This window comes from Tympanuchus pallidicinctus, unplaced genomic scaffold, assembly GCF_026119805.1.
Source record: "Tympanuchus pallidicinctus isolate F22 unplaced genomic scaffold, pur_lepc_1.0 scaffold4, whole genome shotgun sequence".
NCBI lineage: Eukaryota > Metazoa > Chordata > Aves > Galliformes > Phasianidae > Tympanuchus > Tympanuchus pallidicinctus.
Window position 1 is genome coordinate 40,358,035 of NW_026294758.1, and position 21,452 is coordinate 40,379,486.

General features: G+C 38.6%; 1 protein-coding gene across 1 annotated transcript in view; it reads left to right on the forward strand.

Moving 5' to 3' along the window:
• The window catches only part of MLLT3 (MLLT3 super elongation complex subunit), a 108,666-nt gene that overhangs the window by 45,510 nt on the left and 41,704 nt on the right, over positions 1 to 21,452 (forward strand). The window contains exons 3-4 of the mRNA XM_052700500.1: positions 8,806 to 8,888; positions 12,526 to 12,669. Of these exons, the coding sequence (XP_052556460.1) occupies positions 8,806 to 8,888; positions 12,526 to 12,669 (227 nt within the window). The remainder of the gene's footprint in view (positions 1 to 8,805; positions 8,889 to 12,525; positions 12,670 to 21,452) is intronic.

Here is a 21,452-nt window from a genome sequence, read left to right on the forward strand (position 1 = left end):
GCACCCTGTGGAGCTTGTCATGGAAGTTTCATTTCAGGTTGTCCTGCTTCTGTGTACTGTATCTCCTTGCAGCCCCAGTGTTATTGTTAGTGTTTCCTTTTTTCATATATTGGATTATGTACACGGGAAGGTTTTGAGATAAGTAGAGCTTTTCTGCCCTTCTCTGTTCCACCTACCTCTTAAATTTTCCTCATGTAAGGACATGTATTTTAGCCACAAGTTCTGGCTCTTTCTTGTTTCGTAAGAATAGACAGAGGTCTTAACTAGGTAACCTTGCTGATGGGCAGCCCTCTGCTGGCTGCCATCCCTGTAACTTTATAATAGTTATAGGGAAGTGTATGGAATTGCCAGAGGACTTGTGCATAATTCTAAAGTGCTTTCCTTTACCTTTTTATTTAATTTAATAGTGGATTGCATGTGTACTGTGGTTAGGGGTGGTCTTCAACAGTGAGAAAATCAGATGAGAATATAACCTAAGATCCATCTATTCTCACAGTTTCCTGGAGCAGTCATTCAATTGTTAGGTTGAAAATAAGTAAAACAGACTAAGGAACTCCTAGACTTTAAAAATGCTAGATTTAAAAAGCATTCTTGTGTGGTTAGGTATCATCAATTGAATCTACAGTGAGAAAGCATGCTTTGGATAAATGACGTCCAACAGGAGTATGCTTTGATATAGAAAAGCTGTGAGCAGACACAGTGTGTTTGAAAGGGTACATATCTTTTCTCAGAAACAACTACAGGCTAAGTTTTACAGGGAAACTGAGGAACATAGCTCCCATTCTGGACTAGATATTTATCTTTGCTGAAAGTCTGGTTTCATTAGTTCCAAAGGTGAGATTTTTCAGCTACTTGTGAACCATAACAAAATTCAGAGGTTGAAAGGGGGCTTCCTCATGCTTGGACTGTACTGGGTGCTCAAAACTAAGCCAGCAGCCAGATTCCAGATTGGTCTTCTCCTTTAGAAAGAGAACTTCGGAGATAAGTCTGGAGTTTCCGTGTGAGAGTATGGACTGCGTGTATTTTGTCTGTGCATATGTAAGCATGTGACATTGATAAGCAGCATTATTTCTGTATTTCTGTACTTCTGTATTTCTGTAGCATGGTCTCTTAGAGTTGCTTGGCTTCAAGGATTCAGTGAAATAGGTGTTCCTCAATTTCTTTGCCTTGTTTGCAACTAGCCTGAATTTGCAGATGCTGTTATACTTATGGGATCACTCCCTTCTAGTATACCATGGATGTGTGTTTCCCCTCCTAATTGGAAGTCTCCAATGGGAAATTTTTGTGTTTGAACTGGAAAATATTTTTACTCAATAATATATAAGCAATCAAAAATTATTTCAGTCTGTAGTCTTTCTCTTTTTTGTTTTGTTTACCAATTTGCAAATGTAATTGTCTACTTTTTTCCCAGGCATTTTTGAAAACAGAGTTGAAAGAGTGCAGAACAAATGGCTTTAATGCCTAAGAAAGCAGTTTGCTTTCTTAGACAAATCCCTAGACAAAATCTATCACATGTATATTTGGACAGCATTGTCACTTTATTTTTGTTACCGTTCTACAGATTACCAGCAGATTAGTAATACAAATAGAGTCCCATGAATGTAGCATTTTTTTAAGGTGAGGATTTTTTTAAAGCTATTTGTTCACTTTATGCTAGAATTGGCCTAGGACAGAATCAATTACTATGGATTAGACCACGTACAGCTTTGAAGATTTTTTGCTTAGAAGTTATAATCTATACTTCTTTCTCTTCCCTTTTCCGTCGTGTAATACAGAGGAAAGCTTGCCACCTACATAGTGAGAATGGGGCTGCAAACTTTCAGGAGAGCTACGTTTGGCATTTAGTAATTAATATCTTGTACTTATTAAAGGCAGAGAAATAAAACTGAATGTGCTGAAGTAAAGTGTTACAATTTTAAATTTTTTTTTTTGAGGAAAATCTGAATTTTCTATGTTCCTTCTTTACAGTTTCGTATTATGCTCATCTGGCAGCATGTTCTCTTGATCTCTTCCCCCAAAATGTTCAATGACAAAATAATATAATAGCTGTGATAATTACCTGCATGCCAACAGATAAAACATGTGCATTGCCTAGATGTGGCTCTTAAGTTGAGTTTATGCCCTGCTGTGTACTTTACGTCATATTCGTAATAGAATGAATTGCACGGAGACTTGGCATCTGTGCTTACTGGTTATTTTTAGTTGAAAAGATTTGTTAGGTTCTTAGGCAAGAAATGTTAAGTGAAAGCCAGAGCAAACAGACACATTCATATAAACATATGTAAATAATTAATTATTTTAACCTTAGCTGTACCCTTCTATAGCTTTAAGTGCATATCGTATTAATATAATATAGATATTTGTTTATACTAGGATACCACACTTTTTTTTTTCCCAGCTGCTTATGTATGGTGTTAACCAAACATATATGGAACACTATTTTTTTTTTGTTTTCCTTCTCCTAAACTCACTCTGCAATTGCTGAAGTAGCAATGAAATATAGACCATTATTAATGATCTTGTATGCAGCTGCTCTGAACAGCATCAGGAAGGCTATCAAGTAAATGATAGAAGCAACATTTTTAATGTTTTCCAATACATTTAATATGAAGAAAGTCTTTATGATTAATACTGAATGCTTGAGTAACAGGCAATTTCCTACTGACCAAAGTTAAAATGTTTTGCAGTCTGTCTGCAGACTTCAAAATGCAATATAGGGAAATAGTGGATATTGCTTCTTTAAGTGTGAAATGCTCTTGCCACAGATAATCAGGTTGTGCTAACTCTGTCTGTTTTGCAGTTAGATACTAATTAATATTATCTCAAATGCTCTTTTTCTTGTGAACAGCAACTGAATATTACGGCTTTCATGGTGTTGTGAAATCTCTAATTTGTTTCTCATTTTAGATACTTTATTTCACCCTTTTGAAGAAATGTCCTTTGCTACTTAGCTTTTGCTAGAGTATGCTACAACAGCCTCCAACTTCAGCTCAGGAGCTGTTCTAGCCATCCTAAGGCTGATGAAATCACATTTCATGAGAAACTGCATTCAACAAGAGAATTTTTCTGATATTATTCAAAGTTAAAGGATGTGTTCAATAATATTATAAACCTTACAGGTAAAATAAATGACTTACTAATCAGTAAGATAATCTCAGAGAACTGAGAGATGTGATGGAAAATTCTTAGCTTTGGCTTGCAGTTTGGCGGAGGTGTTTGATGCAAGTATGGTGTCACTTCAATTCACGGGTAATTTTTATAGCTCTGAAAATGAGTTATCAGAAATGACGGAAAGTTGAGAGGGCAGATGGATGGAAAGGTTTGAACTGTGAACCATCCTAGACATTTCCATTAAATTCTTTGTTTCATAAAGGATTGTTGCATGCATGTACATTGCAGAATCTAGGTCAGTATTTTTGTGTACTTGACTCAAGACAAGCTCTGCACAATTTATAAAGGAGATTAAGTTGCAAAGCTCACAGGTGCAAAGGATTTTTAGTTGCCTGTAGTTGCTGGAGCTTCTAAGATCAGTGTTTTTCCTGGTGGAAATCCTGAAACAGGCGGGACCTGAGCGTCTAATATGGCACTTCATTGTCCTGTGGGTGATTTGTGGCTATGCAGTATTGCTCCGAAATCTGTTAGGTGAAGTTTTTTTAATCCTGGCCCGCTTTTTTCCCGTTTGAGCAAAATTGGAAAATACTGTAGGAAAAAAAGTCATGCAATGTTACGTTATTGAAATTCACACAGGATGAAACTTCAAAGAAGAGGTCGCTCTTGTCTGTCCTCTGACAGTGTGGTTCTCCTGTACCTGTGGCAGAGAATATATTCTTTTGCATGTGCAGCACATTTGCATCAAATTAGCTTGCACAGCACTATGAATTGCTGAAGACACTTTAGGTGTCTTTACTAATCTCAAACAGTTTGTCAAACACTTAGGGATATTATTTTAAAGGACAGAGGGTATGTGCTGCTTAAAAAAAAAATAAATTAGGATTACTTAGATTTGCTGAATTTGCTGCTTCATCTTCTTATTTGTTTCTTGGGCACATAGATTGCACAGATATGCACTGGAAATTATTAAATTAACACCTAGAAGTCTTCAAAATTATTGGCAGCGTTGTACGTGGGAAACTTCTGGTTGCTCCACTTTAGTCAGGGGAAGCTCCATGCTGTGTTCCAGACATCGTCAATTGTGTGCTCAAGGCATTTTTCTGCCTTGATGTGTGAAGAATCAGAATTAAGAGGGCAGATGCGGACTTTTAAGTTGGCTTTAATTCATCTTGTGTGTTTAACTGTGTAAAAATGTACCTTATTTTGACTATCTTTGTTCAGAGTGATTAATAAACTCTTATCTTCTGATCTTATAGCAGTGTTTAAAGGCCAGTGCAGAGTTAAGTAGTTGAGTGATACTTGGTATGGAAAACACTGTTAGGTGTGACAGAAGATTTTCTGCTTCCTTTCTTCCTGTCCTGTGTATCAGTTTGATCTCCATTGATGATGATCATAGAACCATAAAATTGTTGGAGCTCGTAGGGGTGCTCAAAGGTTCAACTTCCTTGTAGTGAATAGGAACACCTACAGCTAAGCTAAATGAGAGTGCAGAAAGCCCCATCCAGCCTGGCCTTGATTGTCTCCAAGGATAAGACATCCACCACATCTCTGGACAGTCTGTGCCAGTGCCTCACCATTCGTATTGTAAAAAACTTCATGTCCAATCTAAATCTCCCCTCTTTCAGTTTGGAAACATTTTCCCCAGTGTCTGCAGGTCAGCCATGGTAGCCAGTGGTTGGCATGTAGACACTTTATACAGGAAGTGTTACTCTATAACCTTGTTAGGATTCACTTTTCTGTGAAATTGTAGGAATGTAGGCAATTCAGTATGTGGGATAGGAAACTTAATATGATTGTAAACACAATGCTGAAATCTCAATTTTAATTCTCCCTTAGATCTCTCTCTGTAATTTTGCTTCAGTGTTCGATGTGTTTCATGAAAGACTTGTCAGTGTAAGTTATTAAGCAGATTTGAACATCCTATTCCTGGCATGAGCTACCACTCAAAGCATGTTCAATGTAGTAATTTTAGCTAGCTGTTGTTTGAACCTGTCTGGCAATTTGTTAGTATTAGTGGCTGGTGTATGCCTGAAGCTAGAGTACAACACATGCCATCCTTCTTGCCTCATTTTTGTATAGAGTCAGAACACTGGAGCCCACCAGTTATTGTACCAAGGTAAAAGATTTTTCATAAATATCACAGCCAGGTACTTAAAGCTGGCTTCTTATGTCAGGAGAAGCTTGGTACTGCAGCCTGCTTTCATCTAAAATTAATGCTGTTCATTTCTGGCACTTCTTTCAATGAAGATGGTAATTACAGGAAAAAATGAGACAGTGACCAATGTGAGCAAATCATAGGCAGGAATCTATAAAATACCCACAAGGCCTACTACATCTGTCCTGTAGGGTGCACAAAGTGGATGTGAATTGTAAAAGCTATAATTCTGCATGGCCCTGCTAGAAATGAACTTTTGTATTTATTTACTGTTTCTGACCATGTTTTTCATCAAGAAAATGGTTGACTGTTGGAGTGGCAAACAAATATCTTCTTAAAGCTTTAAAACTAATGGTTATTATACCACAATTTTGTTATTGTAATCTCTATGGGCCTCAGAGTTGTTAATATTACTTAAATACATCTTCATCTTTTGGTTTACAGCTGTTCTTCAGGTGTCAGTTATGTCTGACACAGTACATGGGAGTGTGTGCTTAAATACAATGCTTCACCTGTGCAATAAGGAAGCAAAATACTTGAAATAAATGGTTTAATCCATTTATGTCAGCTGTAGACTAGTTGCCTGACAAGTAGGAGATAAACATAATTTAGAACTTACAAACTCCTGCTCTGGCTTGGTGTAATTTTGTATATCTCATTATGCTGACATTACCAGAAGAATTTAGTTGTAAAGTGCATTGAAGGAGAGTTATACGCTCACGTCTATTTGTGAATAATGAGTGTATTAGGGAATAGTAGCAAAACAGGTACTGAGATCATACAGGGAAGAAATCCTTGTTAATGAATTTGTCTTGATAATGCGGATGTTGTTATTGCAATTTTTATTATAAAATGCACATTAATATTTTTTTACATGGTTTCTGGAAGGCATGTTTTGTTTAAAGCACATTAGGCAATGTACTTCTCACTATTCCTACAGGTTTTTGAAGTGTTTTTGTTTTTAATATAGCTAGGACTGCAGCTGGGTGTATAAATATTCCCCTATCAGGGAAAATTAGATGGCTATATAGTGTAGATGAACACCTGAGATTTGCATGTTACTGTAAGTCAGTACTTGTGCAATGGCAGATCTATGCGCATATACATATGCTTCCCCAGCATTTATTTTGAAATTGCATAAAAGATTGCTTCAGGGAATCTGGTCTATGTTTAGCAAATGCATTTGCAGATAGCTAAGATTCAGGCTCTCACTTATTGGTAAGATCTTTCATTCTGACATAGTATCATGAACTCTGTATTGTTCTACGCAATAGATGAGATGTGCTTGTTCTGTGAGCACTGAACTTGCTGAAATTTACCTGTCTTATTTTTCTCTTCACTTCTCCCAGACCTTATAGTTCTCCTGAGATGAGACTGTATACCAGTGGCTGCTTCTCATTGCACTGCAATGATGATATTCTCTGAAACTGTTTTCTCAGTGCAGGAACTAATTTTTCACAGATCTGTACTAATCTGTAGGGCCTCACTTATTATTGAGAAAGTACTGAAGTTGGATCACCTATTCAAACCAGATAGCAGAGAGGAAGGATCTATATGATTGACTCTTGGCTGTCTCAGATCACCTCCTCATCTCATAGGTGCCTTAATGTAGCTTCCAGGAGGATCTGCTCCACAATGTTCCCAGGCACAGACACAAGGCTCACCAGCCCGTGGTTCCTCAGGTCTTCATTTCTTCACAAAAAAGGCCCTTCATAAAAACAGGAGTGATACTTCCCTTTTTTTATTCATCTGACAGCCAAGATGTATCAAGTTTTTCTTTTTCTTCCCCACTACAGTATTTACTTTTCTGTTACTTTTCGCTCTGTATCTCCTGTGGTAGCAGTTAGGTGAACCACCCCTCTCTTTTCCACCCACCGAACTGGGAGGTTGTTAGCTGCTGGCCAACTTACAGCGCTGTTGCAGGAGCCTTGGTTGCCAACCAGCTGGTTATGCCAGTGGGTCCTGATTCAGGCTGCACAGACATGTTGCTCTTGCTAGTATGCATATTAAGTGTTCTACAAGAAAGGTGAGAATAATGTACTAGCTTACACTTTAGTTGTAGTAATTGTATATGCAATATAATACAGTTTTACCATTACCTGTTCTTCGTTGTTTGGTGTTTTTTTTTTTTTTTTTTTTTTTTTCCCAGGGGGGTAGGGGAGAGGGATGGGAATTTTCAAGCGCAAGACTGTAGAATTTTCTGCCCATCTTTCAGTTTAGGAAGGCGCTCAATCACTGGCGTGTGCTAAGCATTTTGCCACCCAAGTTTCACCCATGTCTGCAATTATAACAGACTTTGTTTTCAGAGCTGTGATGTCAAACTGATTTGCTAGCACTTGTGTGAGTATGAAAGAAGAGCGATTTGAGGGGGAGAATAAAAAAAAAAAATTATGCTGACAGTATGGTCTGCACCAATAAAATTCTTAGGAAGACATTGCTGTGACTTTTTTTTATTAAATAAAGTGGAAGGTGATTTCTGGTATGCCATGCAGTGGAGCCTGAAATCTCTGAACAAAATAATGTATTATTACAGTTTATAAATATCTGATGTTTAATAATTTTCATATTTTGTGAGTGGCTTTCAGTGTCTCATGTTTATATCTGCATGGGCAATCAAACAATGTCACACTTGAGGCTTTTTCCTCAAGTCATCTTCTGAATCTAAAGAAGCAAGGAGGGCTATTGCCCTAGCTGAAGTGTTGTCAGTATATATTACCATAATCTCTAACTATCCTTAGGTAGGGCTGCTATGTTTACGTTTTCAAATGCTGGTAAGTTCTCATAAGGAAAAACATCAGTATGAAGTAATTTTTCTTGGAGATTCTAAGATAAAATGCTTAATTTATAACTTAAAAGCCTTTTCTGTTTGAATTCACCTCCCAGTTTTGACATGTTATCTTAATATTTTCTTCAAAATCTTTTGAAATCTCACCTTATAAATAACAGGTCCTCTCTTCTTTTTAAGAGAGACAAAATAAGTTCTGGGTTTTTTTTTTGTTTGTTTGTTTTCAAGAGAACTGTGTTGAAAGCAAGTCAGAAAAGATTATTCTTCCTTTGCTTTTTTTAGTGCTTCTCCCTTTCCATCAATTGCATGGAGAAAACTGAGTCGCCTTAGACAGCTGCAGTAGGTTAGCAAGGACTTGGAGTCTCCCTTATTCTTGAATTTCCTGTGTGGGGTTAGTGCCAGCAAAACAGGAGGGGAATGGTGAGGTAGCTTTACTTTGCTTAAATTTACTCTGTGATTTACTAAGCTTGCATTTCCTCAGAAGGCTGATGTACTGATAGTACTCTGGAGAATGTGTTGGCAGTGTTTTTCCTGGATAATTTTTTTTTCTGAGCGGCCTTGTGATAGCAAGTCCACCAGGAGTTGATATCCCTTGGTTCTTGTGTTCCAAGAGACTGAAGAAACTGAAAGATATGTGTGTATATATGTGAGTAATTTTGTAGTGATGCTTTCATGTAAGTGTTGCTGCAGACTGTTTGTTCACGTTGTGTTTTTAAACATTTTCTGTTAAATACAGGCTTTTTCTCTGTTTCAGTGTGCAAGGATCCACCCTACAAAGTTGAAGAATCTGGTTATGCTGGTTTCATTTTGCCAATTGAGGTCTACTTCAAAAATAAGGTAAGGAATTGCATATTTGTTCATTTAAAAGCTTAAAAAAACAAAAAAACAAACAAAAAAAAAACCTAGCAACAACAAAACAATCAAAGAGAGAAGTAAAACTCAACGTATACACATATTCAAACATACATATTTTGATGCATAAATACTGAATGTAGGCTTAAAGATACATTTCAATGTGTTGTTCCGTAATTCACGGTCACTGTAACTTTTATACATGTCTGACTGTATTTTGTAGATAACTCTCTGAAGTTAGGATTACTTGATGAAGTACAGAAGCTGAATTATTCAGTAATTAGAAGAATAACTACTTCTACTGAGAAGTAGACAAGCTTTAAAGCCAGGAAGCTCGAGAGCCACTTAAAAAGCTTGGGGAGAGGAAGCTGATCTTGATCGTATTGAATTCATAATGAACCCATTGTTTTAAGTATTGCTGATCTTTATAATTTCTTCTTTTTTGGTCTTTCATGAAGAACCTTTTTTATACTGCCACCTCAGTCTGAAAAAAAATATATTCTTTTAGAGTGAATGTGAACATTGGTTCTACTCAACATTACTGGGGGCATAAATTGGAATCTAGTGCTATTCTAAAATGTATGCATTATTGTGATATCTCAAATTTAGTGTGCAAGTAAATACTGTGTTTACTTTGCAGTCTCCAGGTAGCAAATACAGAGATTTTTTTTAATGCACCTAGTAGGTTCTGTATTGCAAATAATAACTTGTTTGGATAAGAACTGGACGTGGGTAGAATTTAAAGAAGAAGCTCTAATAATTTTGTGGATTTAATGCACAGAATTTTAATAATTTCAATATTTTGGATTCCTTCTGTGCTTTGAAAAATAGACCTGTTGTGTTTTACTTCATGCATGCTTCAAAGATACATGCATACATGTTTTTTTAATTCCAAGATGTCATATAACACTGTTTCAATAAAGTCAGTATTTCACCTTCCTTAAAATGCCAACTGCTTTGTGAAAAGCTTAAAAACAAATGAAAATGAGTTAACAAGTCTTCTGCTGAAAATGAGCACACTTAAAATTCAGTGTAGAGTACAACTTGGTTAACTCTGTTTGCCTTCAGGAAGATGTTCCATTATTCTTCTGCCTTTCATAGAAACTCTGTTGAAGTGTGAGGTGTGGATAATTCTACTGAGGCACTTTCTAAATAAAGATTTAGAAATTAATTCTGAAATGTTCCCTGTATCAATCTGTGAAGAGAAGGGCTCAGTCTACCACATTTGCTGTTGGAAAGGGAAACAGAACTGCTTCATTGAGTTAGCTGGCTTCGTTGGCATGCTTTTTAACTCAGCTGTTAAGAGGTCATCCCATAACCAGGCAGACCCGTAACGTCAGAAGACAGTGATTCACTGAAGCATCTCTACAGAAGCCTTCCCCCCGACATTTCTTTTTCTGTTTTCCACTCAGTTTTGGCTGCCTTTGACTGCAAGTCTCAGGAGTTCTCCAGCAGGAGTTGTTGGCTTAGACTGAAATCAAGAGGGCATCAATGATTACAACTCACCCTCAAGCAGCATGTGGAATTAGGAAGTTTGCAACATCCCCCACCCCTATTTCCTATTTCCTGGGCTCAGTGCAGTATGATGGAGGAGTGGCACAAAAGTTGAACTGGCATTCCTGAGGCAAATTACTGCTTTCTCCTGGTTCAGTTACTCTTCCTCCTCTAAGGCACTTCACAGGTATTCCAGTACAGAAAAAGAGGAGCTAGAAGGAGGAAGAGGAGGCAGACCATCATCACTTACTCAAGGTAGATAACCTTTCCATTTCTGGTTCAGAAAGAACCGTAATGAAGAGAGAATGCAGTGGTGCAGGATGCCACTTGGATCATGGAGAGTGATACTGTTCTCCTTCCCAGGACAAAGCAGAAATTGGTAGGAAATCTAATAGGCATTTTAACTTGACAAAAAAAATGTTCCACATGTTTAAAGATTATGGAAATAACAAGCATCCCCTTCCAAAAATATAATAAACCTCAAGATGTAGTTGATAGCCACTGAGACAAATTCCTTGGAAGAAGGCTTTAGATTGAAAGACTTGTACTCTGGAAATTACGGTCCACTTAGGATAAGGCTCATAAACTGCAGTATATTCTGCTTTCACTGTCAGGACTTCACTGGTTTGAATTAATGGCAGTGGCACAGGGAATGATATATTTAGTGAAACTCTGCTTTGAAATTATTACTTCAACAAACTTTCCACAGATTTCTTTGAAGACTCCAGTTTATTTTTGTAACTTCTATGACAAAGCTGCCAATACGGATTGCCTATAGCAATGTCACAGTTTTCTGTGGTGCAGTCTTCCTTTTTTTATGCAAGAAATCATGTGTTCGTCTTTAATAAGAAATATCTTCATCCATGATTGCCTTTGAATACTGTCTATCAAGAAAATAGTCTCAGCCATCAAAAAATAAGCTATTGCAAGCTTTTTGTCTCAGCTTCTTTGTTGTCTTTGTTCCATGTTTGAAGACAAGATGCTGAGGAGATCCCTTGGCTGTATTTGAAAACCTGAGACTTTTACACTTCCTATTCTTCATATCCTTAATGTCCTGAATCAAAGCTGAACATTTTAATGTGATGGGTGTTTTTGAGCACTGGGGATGTCTGTCACTGAACAGAACACAGATCAGATGCATTGTTGCTTATAGGCTGAAATTTTGCTGCATCTCTTCCTTCTCCTCCCTTGTGGTTCTTTTTTTTTTTTTTTTTTTTCCTAGAGGATTTGCCCTTTTACTTGTGTTCTGCTTTAAGACTGTCATTGGTTTGGTGCCTTCTTTGGTACATCTGCACCTTTGAAGAAAGGGCTTCTTGCTATTGCTTTAGAAGAGCACTTAAGTTTTATACAGTGTCTAGAACACATTTGTGTAAATGTGTTGCACAAAACATACTCAATGTCTCTGGTATTAGCAATTTAAATTTATATGGTTACAGTAATGTCCTTTTCCAGCTGAGGATTTCTTAGAATAGCAGAGCACTGATTATGTCCAAGATAAATTTGCCTTTCCTGTTCTTTTTCTCTCCACATTGGTACAGGGAACATTTGTCTTTTTTTCATTATAGTGGCAAAGAATTTTAAATGCTTGGAAGCTGTGGTGGAATACTTGAAATCTTGCTGCCCAATTCAGTTCAAGGAAATGAAGTTCCATTAATAAATAAACAGACACCTTACTTAGGAGTCAAATATTATTTGCTGCAGCAGTTTCAATCTTACCCTTATTTACAATTATTTTGAATTTGTGGAGGAAATTGTATCCAATGATTTACTGCAGCATCTTCTGTATTACCTACAGCTCAGAAATGATTGTGTTGGTGTGACTGAGTTACCTTGTGTCATCTGAATCGTGATATTTGGCTTTGTGTATGTCTTTAGCCTATGCCAGACATCACCTTCAAAGAAGCCTTGTCAAGACAGCTTGAAGTTCATGCATATTCCCATGTATTATGATGGGCTGATAGGACCTTCTTTAATTTTCTGTAGTCCAGCTGATGTTCGGTAAATTCTATCATGTATCTCAGAGCACAGAGGATGGTTAAAAATGATGTAATTTTGATATAGAGACTGATGTAGCCCATATTTTAGTTTTGGCGTTAGACCTTTTTATCTGGTTATTTTCAACCCTCAGGAAGAACCTAAGAAAGTTCGATTTGACTATGACTTATTCCTGCATCTTGAAGGCCATCCACCTGTAAATCACCTCCGCTGTGAAAAGCTCACATTCAACAACCCGACAGAAGAATTCAGAAGAAAGCTACTAAAGGCAGGAGGGGTGAGTCCTGCACCCACGTCAAAAACAGTCACAAAGATGTTGCTGCTCATTGCTGGTGCATGATTATTGTAATAAAGGTTGACCAGGCAGTGAAACTAAGTGTTCTTGTGATTAATGTAGTAGGTACCTATTAACAAGGAAATGATTCATGTTTACTTCTATGAAAGCAGAACTTAAGCCTTAAATATGAAGCATTACTTGCTTGCCACTCCAGAGATGAAGTATAGCAGAGTTGTTGTGATTAAAGTTATGCAAAAAGAACATAAAATGTCTCTCTTTTAAAAGGTAGATTCTACATAATGCAAAATGAATTCAGTAGTAGTAGAGCAAGTTAGAAAGTAATTATAAATAAACACACTGGAATTTATATAATGTACGAATACTCTGAGCCAGAAAATGTACTAAATCTTCACATATTTGTAGAACTAATGGATACAAAAAATCCTGAAGTTAGGCTTTTTGTAAGGTGTAGAGGGTTAGAACTTCAGGAATATGTCAGGAATGTTTTGCCTGTTGCTGGAAATTACTCCAAGTTTCATGCAATAGCAGAACCACTCATTCTGGGTGAATCAACAGTCCTCACTCTGCTGGGGTTCAAGCAGGTCTGCTTAGGGCTTCTTCAGCCAGGTGGGGCGTGAAACCCCTCAGACTGGAGCCTTGGCTTCATGACCAGGCAATCCTATGATTCCTGTTTGTCAAAAGGCTTCTCATCTTCAGCTTGAGCCTCTTGTGTCTCAGCTTGTGTTTCTGCCTCTCACCTTCCCACCTCACACTATGTGTAGAGTCTGGCTGCCTCTCCTACGTTCCCTGGTGCTGGGGCTGCTGCTGGGTATCCTTGAAGCTACCCCTTCTCATGGCTGAATCAATCTTGCTCCATAGCTTTGTCTCATAGGGCAAAGCCCCCAGCCCCTCCCTCACTGGTTCTGGAGCTGTGTCCTGGTCCAACAACTCCAGGCATTGCTACATAGGTGCACAGTTGGCTCCAGCTCAGCTATATGTCACCAGTGCCCCAGCTTCCTGTACAGGACTAAGGGGCTGCAGGTCTCAGAGTTTGTCCTGATGGTGTTTCATGAGAATTCTGTTAATCTGTTCCTCCAGCCTGTCTGGGTCCTTCTTGGTTGCAGTCCTGCTCTTGAGTGTCATTTGCTTCACTTCCTCAGTAAGCTCATAGGATAAGCAAATCAATATTTTGTGGTTCTACGTTAGGCCAATATCTATGCTTTTGACTAGTCATAACACAAATGGTTAGCCTTATCTGGTACGATTATATAAAAGTAGATTGAGGAGTGGTGATAGGAGGGAGCTGATTTGCGAATAATCTCTTTGAATAGTATGTGTGAAAATAAAGCGAAAATAAGTAGCAGGCATAGTCTGAAAGACCTTGTTATCTTCATGGAGAAGAGAACTGATACGTCTGTAGTGGTATTGAAGTAGAAGCATGAGCTGTGTTTTGTGTTTGCATTTATTAGGTGCAAGAGGGTATCCATGTCTGGACAGTCTATTGGCTTTTTAGTGTGTTTCCAAATAAAACATCAAGATTGTATTCTGGAAAGCTTCATGAGCAGCTGCTTTAATATTAATCATATCAGGTCAGTTGTTAATAAACAAGTTTTACCCACAAGTGTAATAAATCTAAATGTATGCTGGTAGGAACTTCGGGAGGATGTAGTGGGTAGAGAGAAAGAAAGAAAGAAGAAAAAACATTAAGTGACCTTTCATTATTCATTTTCTGCACCTTCTATTTTTAGGTTTCATGAATTAATAAAAACAAAAATGCTTTCATTGCTTCATTGTAAGCAATGAAATATGGGATGTTTTAATGAAATTGTTTCCTTGAATGCTCACATTGTCTTTTGTCTTCTAGAGGAAGAAAACTGTGTGCGTTTTTTTCCTTTTTTCATATTTCCCAGTTTTCTTCCATGAAATGAGTCCCTTTTTCTTGAGTCTGTCAGTCTTTCAGGCTTCCGTTTCCAGGTTTTCTGACCTACGAGTATGTCCAGCTAACTCAGGAGAGGTGATGTAATAACACTGTCTCAATGTTAGAAGTCTTTATGAAGGGCTCTTAAATCTCCCAATGTTGAAAGGCCCATAATACTTCTATTAAATTGAAATAGTGATCATCATTTTTCTTTGGTTTCTGTTGATGTCACAGAAAGCTGATTCTCACCTCCACGTGTAGTTAGAATAGACCACTGAATTAATCCATGAAACTCTATCTTAGTTGTAACTGCGGCATGCTAGGCTAACCAGGACACTTAGAGTAAAATAAAGTACAAGAGATGGATTTTGCGTTTACTGAAGTCAATAATTAATACTTACAGTCACTGAATTTCTTTGGCAACAAGACAGAGAAAATCAAGTTCATCTTCAAAGTGAATTAGTTACCATATTAATGTAAAATGTTGAGTGGTAGCTTTAGGGAGAGCAGTCAAAGGTGGAGGATGCTTTTGCTATGTTTTTAAGTAATGCAAACTGCTTTATTTCTGTGCAACTTAATGTTGCACCTCTCATTAGTTGCTCTCCAAGGATTAGTCATGGGACATGTAATTCAACTGAAGTAAAGTACTAAACATGGTATTTTAATTTTCATAGACTTACATAACAAGCACTATATCCTTCTCCAGGGAGCAGTGCAGGTTTGATTGTAAAATAGTAAGCAACTGTCACATTGTTTATATGTAAAGCAAGGTGTATGTTTGAAGAAAGTAGAGGTTAGGAAAACAGCTGCTGTTTGTATTTACAATTGGAAGTTCTTGGCTTCATTCAGTAGATGAACCCAGACTTTCTTTGAGATGTTCATGCTTTCTTAATCAGAGTAGGAGCTGTGTCGTCAAGGTTCATGACTTTGCTCTTCAGTCAAGCCGTGTCTCAAATGCGAACTAGTAAGACACAGAAGAACATTTGCTCTAGCAGCTATTTTTGAGACTAATATACTTTTTCCTTTAAAAAACAGGCTAAAACTGTGGACACATTGCCAGTGTCTTCTCATGGTTCCCTTCCCATATGTACCCCCTCTTTCCTATGCCTAGAGATCTGACTGGTTCTCCTAAGTTGACTGAGAGTAACATTTAGATATTACAGGTAATTACACAAGTAAGAAAACAAATTTAACATAGCTTTGTAAAGCTTCTATGTCACTTCAGCTAAGACGAACAATATATTTTGAGTGGTGCCAATCATTAAACTTAACTCTGTGGAATATTTCTATCTTAATGTTACATTTGCTATCATGAGAACTTAAGCATGAAAGTACCTTCAGTCTTCAGTCATAGGAGATAACCAAACTGCTGATTTTTCTCTTTCAATATAAGAAATACTTTTTCTCTCTTACAGAGAGAATGATTTGATTTGACTTTAGAGACACTGTTTTTGTAGTCAGGCAGGTAAATAGAAACCTTTGGTTTAATCTTTCTAAGCCCCTGTCCAATTTGCAAGTTCTTTATCAAGCTCTTCAGAAATCTTTATTCCTACTATTAACATGCTATTAGCTGACTTTACTTTAGTAAATATAAACAAATATTTATAGAGAAAAAAGAGTTCAGTGAGCAAATTCAGTCAAAATATTCTGTGTAATTATTTACATTCTGTCTCTTTCTGTATATATTTTAAATTGTATGTCTTTTAGGAAGTGTAATCGTTTTCACAGCAAACTTGAGAATTTTTTCCTCTGCTTCTACAGTGTAGTATGTAACAACGAGAAAAGAATATGTAAGTGAACATGACTAATTTAAATTAGCAACATATATCACTATAGTCTAACCTGTTTGAAATCCTAGAAGGCATATTATGTACAAGTGATAACTCCGGTGGCTACCTGACTTTTCGCCAAGCAAATTCTCAAGCTACTAGTGGTGACAGAATTCTGCATATGCAGTCTCTTACAGAGCTCTTGCTCTAGATATTGTGCAAAATTATACATGACTAAGTACAGCAGGATTAAAGTTCTCATCAATTAAATGCCAGGAAGCATTGATCATTACATAGCCATTTCTCTCCCTCAGGTTTCCCATACCCTGGAGGTTAGTGAGAGGGTCTGGGGAGTGGGAGACTTCCCTTTAGTCAGGGAAGAGGTGGTCCATGAGTGCCTAGACAGCACTAAGGTCCACAAATCCATGGGACCTGATGGGCTGCATCCATGTGTGCTGAGGGAGCTGGTGGAGGTCATTGCCGAACCGCTCTCCATCATCTTTGAGAGGTCTTGGAGAATGGGGGAGGTGCCTGAAGACTGGAGGATAGCCAATGTCACTCCGGTCTTCAAAAAGGGCAGGAAGGAAGACCCAGATAATTATAGGCCTGTCAGCCTCACCCCTTTCCAGGCACAGGTGATGGAACAGCTTGTGCTGGATGTCATCTCCAGACAACTGGAAGAAAAGGAGGTTATCAGGAGTAGTCAGCAAGGGTTTACCAAGGGGAGGTTGTGCTTGACCAAGCTGGTGGGGCCTTCTATGATGTTATCACATGCTGGGTGGATGGGGGGAGAGTGGTAGATATAGCCTACCTTGATTTTAGAAAGGCGTTTGATACTATCTTCCACGACATCCTTATAACAAAGCTGAGGAAGTGTGGGATAGATGAGTGGACAGTGAGGTGGGTTGAGAACTGGCTGACTGGCAGAGCGCAGAGGGTCGTCGTTGGCGATGCAGAGTCTGGCAGGAGACCTGTAACCAGCAGTGTCCCCCAGAGGTCTGTGCTGGGTCCGGTCTTGTTCAACATCTTCATCAATGACCTTGATGAGGGGATAGTGGCCACCCTCAGCAAGTTTGCTGATGATACGAAGTTGGGAGGATTGGCTGACATGCCTGAAGGCCGTGCTGCCATTCAGCGAGACCTGGACAGGCTGGAGAGCTGGGCAGAAAAAAAAACAGATGAGGTTTAGCAAAAGCAAGTGCAGAGTCTTGCATCTGGGGAGGAATAATTGCATGCACCAGTACAGGTTGGGGGATGAGCTGCTGGAGGGGAGCTCTGCAGAGAGGGACCTGGGTGTCCTGGTGGACAACAGATTGGCCATGAGCCAGCAGTGTGCCCTTGTGGCCAAGAGGGCCAATGGCATCCTGGGGTGCATTAAAAAGAGCGTGGCCAGCAGGTTGAGGGAGGTGATCCTCCCCCTCTACTCTGCCCTGGTGAGACCTCATCTGGAGTACTGCGTCCAGTTCTGGGCTCCCCAGTACAAAAAAGACAGGGATCTCTTGGAGAGAGTCCTGCAGAGGCCACAAAAATGGTGAAGGGCCTGGAACATCTCTCCTATGAAGAAAGGCTGACTGAACTGGGTCTATTTAGCCTTGAGGAAGGATGTGTGAGAGGGGATCTAATCCAGGGTTATAAATATCTGAGGTGTGGGGGCCATAATGGTGAGGCCAGACTCTTTTCAGTGGCACGTGGAGACATGACAAGGGGAAACGGACATAAGCTGCAGCATAGGAAGTTCCACACAAACATGCGCAAGAACTTCTTTACAGTGAGGTGACGGAGCACTGGAACAGGCTGCCCAGGGAGGTGGTGGAGTCTCCTTCTCTGGAGATGTTCAAGACCTGCCTGGATGCCTCCCTGTGCGACCTGGTGTAGGCAGGGGGGTTGGACTCGATGATCTCTAGAGGTCCCTTCCAACTCCTACAATTCTGTGGTTCTGTGATTCCTTCCTAGAACAGTCAGTTACCATCTCTGCTTAGTTTCAGACTTTAAAACATGGAAATCTAAGAGGAAAGAGGCAGCTTTGCTATTCTTCTCTGTGCATATAGGAAAAGATGATATTAGCAGGGAAGTTATTCTCGGTTAATGATAACCTTCAGTTCTAAGTAGATTTTGTATGTTGAAAGCCACTGAGCCTGTTTATAGACGAAGTGTGACTTAATGATTTAATGTTGTTAGCAGAGTTTATTCTATTGCTATTTTGGATTGCACATCTTTCACTTTCAGAAAAAAAAATGAAAATGCTACCTAATCTGTTTATTCAGATAATAGAAGCTAATTAATTTTGAAGATACTGAGTAATATTTAAATTAGATTTTGTCTCTGAAAAGCTTAGGCTTGTTCAAGCATCACTTCAGTGCTATGCAGTTTTTGAATCTTGCAGGAAAAGGTAGTGAAACTGTTTTCAATTCAAGGTAAGACAGCAGTTTAATGTATCTTTGTCTCTCTGCCGTAAATGATGCTTGTACTGTGAAATGCTATTGCCTTTTTGGTAGGAGAATCAAAATCAGTAATTTACTCCTTCGAAAGTATTATGGAATTGGAATTCCATAATTCCAAAAGCTTGGAATTCCTTTCATAAAAGGAAAGTTCATAACATTACTGCAAACTCACATGGTTAGTGATGATATGGTTTGAGGTTTCAGACTCAGAGTATTCAGGAAGAGGTCGTGTTTAGACTACCAATGATTCTTTTTAGCAACAAAAGTGTTGCTATTGTCTGTTTTCTGTAAAATGATTTTGGAAATACAAGTAGCTGTATTCCTTCATCAAGATTACTCTCCTTAAAGACAGTTGATCTATTAGTGAGGCCAGAAGGAGGAAAAATATTGAAAGGAGTGGAGTTTTTAGGAAAAACTATCAGAGTAGAAATTTTGGTTTTGAGATTAAAGAAAAAAAAAAAGCACTACTTTCTGTTTTATTTCTGGAAGCTTTGTGTTTTCACTGTTTAAATTTAAGAAATATTTCCAGATGCTTCATAAATCTACGTAATACATGCTCTAACACATGATGAAATCATGAGGATTTCTCTCTTCTTCCTGCTCCCTTTTTTTCTTTCAATCCTTCAATGTCAGAATAGTTGGCTTTTACCTGGAGCCAGCTTTAGATAATCCCTGCCCTCAAGCAGTATTATATCTTTAAGCTTGTACGTTTCATAATTAGGTAATTGAATTTTCTTAAATGATATGTTAATTTAGTTTTGGGCAGATAACTTAAAAGAATTCAAAGAAGTTTTCTGTTCCTTTAGGCTGTGGGTTTCTTTTAATGCTAATATTACTTTCTTGTATAGAAACAGTTGTTCAGAGCAATTGTTTTCGTTGTTACTCTTAGTGCTTTCAGTACTGAATGAATTTATTCTTCACTGTAAAATGATGTGGGGTGGCAGCAGCCCAGGACCACACAAAGAAATCTGTTTATTCCATATGCCAGACAAGTATAATTGTGTCTTTATTGCTGCAGAAATGCAGTAGTAATGGGTCATTTTGCCTGGAATTCTAGTAGAAAATCTCAGATCTGACTAAAAGTACAATTTAAATTTTTCAGCAGCTCAGTGTGGGGAAATTTTTCTACCTATTCAGAAGCTACTTTGTGGAGATGTTGATAAATTATCAGCTCATTAGATGAAACCACAGGTAGCTAGGTGTAGACTCCACGGAGACAGGATTATTCCAGCGTTGATGGCCTCCCTGCATTAAGGAAAATAAAAAGTAGAAGACAAACAAGCTTTTTGGTAGTGCTCCATTCCCCTGCAGGAGCTCTGATGTGCCTTAACATAGTCTTACTGTGGAACAACTGTGACAGCTCATACAGTTTCTAACACAGTGATTGTATAGAATGGTGGACTGTGATTCCTGCATATCAGAGGGAGACAGTATGTGTGTTTTTAGAAATTTTCAGTAATAGAAGACTTTGAGACTGTTCCTCTTGCTTTCTCTGCTGAGATCTGAAAAGCAGTGTTTAGCGTTCTGAAAGCAGGTTTTTCTTATTGGTTATGTGGGTACTCCAAGATGTTCTTCTTGTTGGTAGATGACACTACTGTCTTTGGCAAGTCAGTTTTTATAGGGCAACTTGAGAATCAGTTTTAATAGGTTTATGTACAGGTATTACAATTTTATAGTGTTTGCCGGAAAAGAGTCCACAAAAAATGGCTCACAGTTTAATATAGAATGGTTTAGGTTGGAAGGGACCTTTAAAGATCTAGTTCATATCTCCCTGCCATACATGGGGAGAACTTCTGCTAGCTTGGCTTCCTTAGAGCCCCATCCAAACTGACTTCCCCAGAGCCTTCTCCAGGCTGAACAACTCCAGTTTTTTCTGCCTTTCCTCATACCAGAGGTGCTTCAGCCCTCTGATCGTAATCTGGCTGTCCTCTAGACGCGCTCCAACAGCTCTGCACCTTTCTTGTTCTGGGTGCCCCAGAGCTGGCTGGCTGCAAGTGGGGCCCTGCAAGGACAGAGCAGAGAGAGAAAATATTGGTCACTATTATCTTGAAGCAACCCAATGTATGACTGGCTCTCTAAATAACAAGCCCACACAGCCAGCTCATAGTTTTTCATCCATAAGTATCCCTGAGTCCTTCTGTGCAGGTCTTCTCTTAATGCACTAATCACACTGTGTTCAACCTTAGAAATGCCCCATCTGAGCTGAGCTTTTTGACTGGTCATGGTCCTTCTGAATGGCGTCTCTTCCTTCTGTAGTTATTTTTGCACTACTCGGCTCGATGTTGTCCACAAACTTGCTAAGCTTACACTCCATTCCATTGTCTGCATCACTGACAAAGATGTTAAACAGAACCAGTCCCTGTACAGACCCCAGAGTGACTTGACTTGTCCCTCATCTGCGTGTGGACATTAAGTTGTTTACTGCCAGCCTCTGCTTTCAGCCATCCAGGTAATTGTACACTGAATAGTGAATCCATCAGTATCAGTTCAAGACATGATGTTGTATAGGTTTGTGTCAGAGGCCTTAGAGAGGTACAGTGGATCACATATGTTCTTTTTGCCCTGAACACTGAAGTATTTACTCTGTCATAGAAGGCCACTAGATTTTCATAAATGATCTGACTGGTGGAATTGAAAGCACTGTGACCAAGTTTA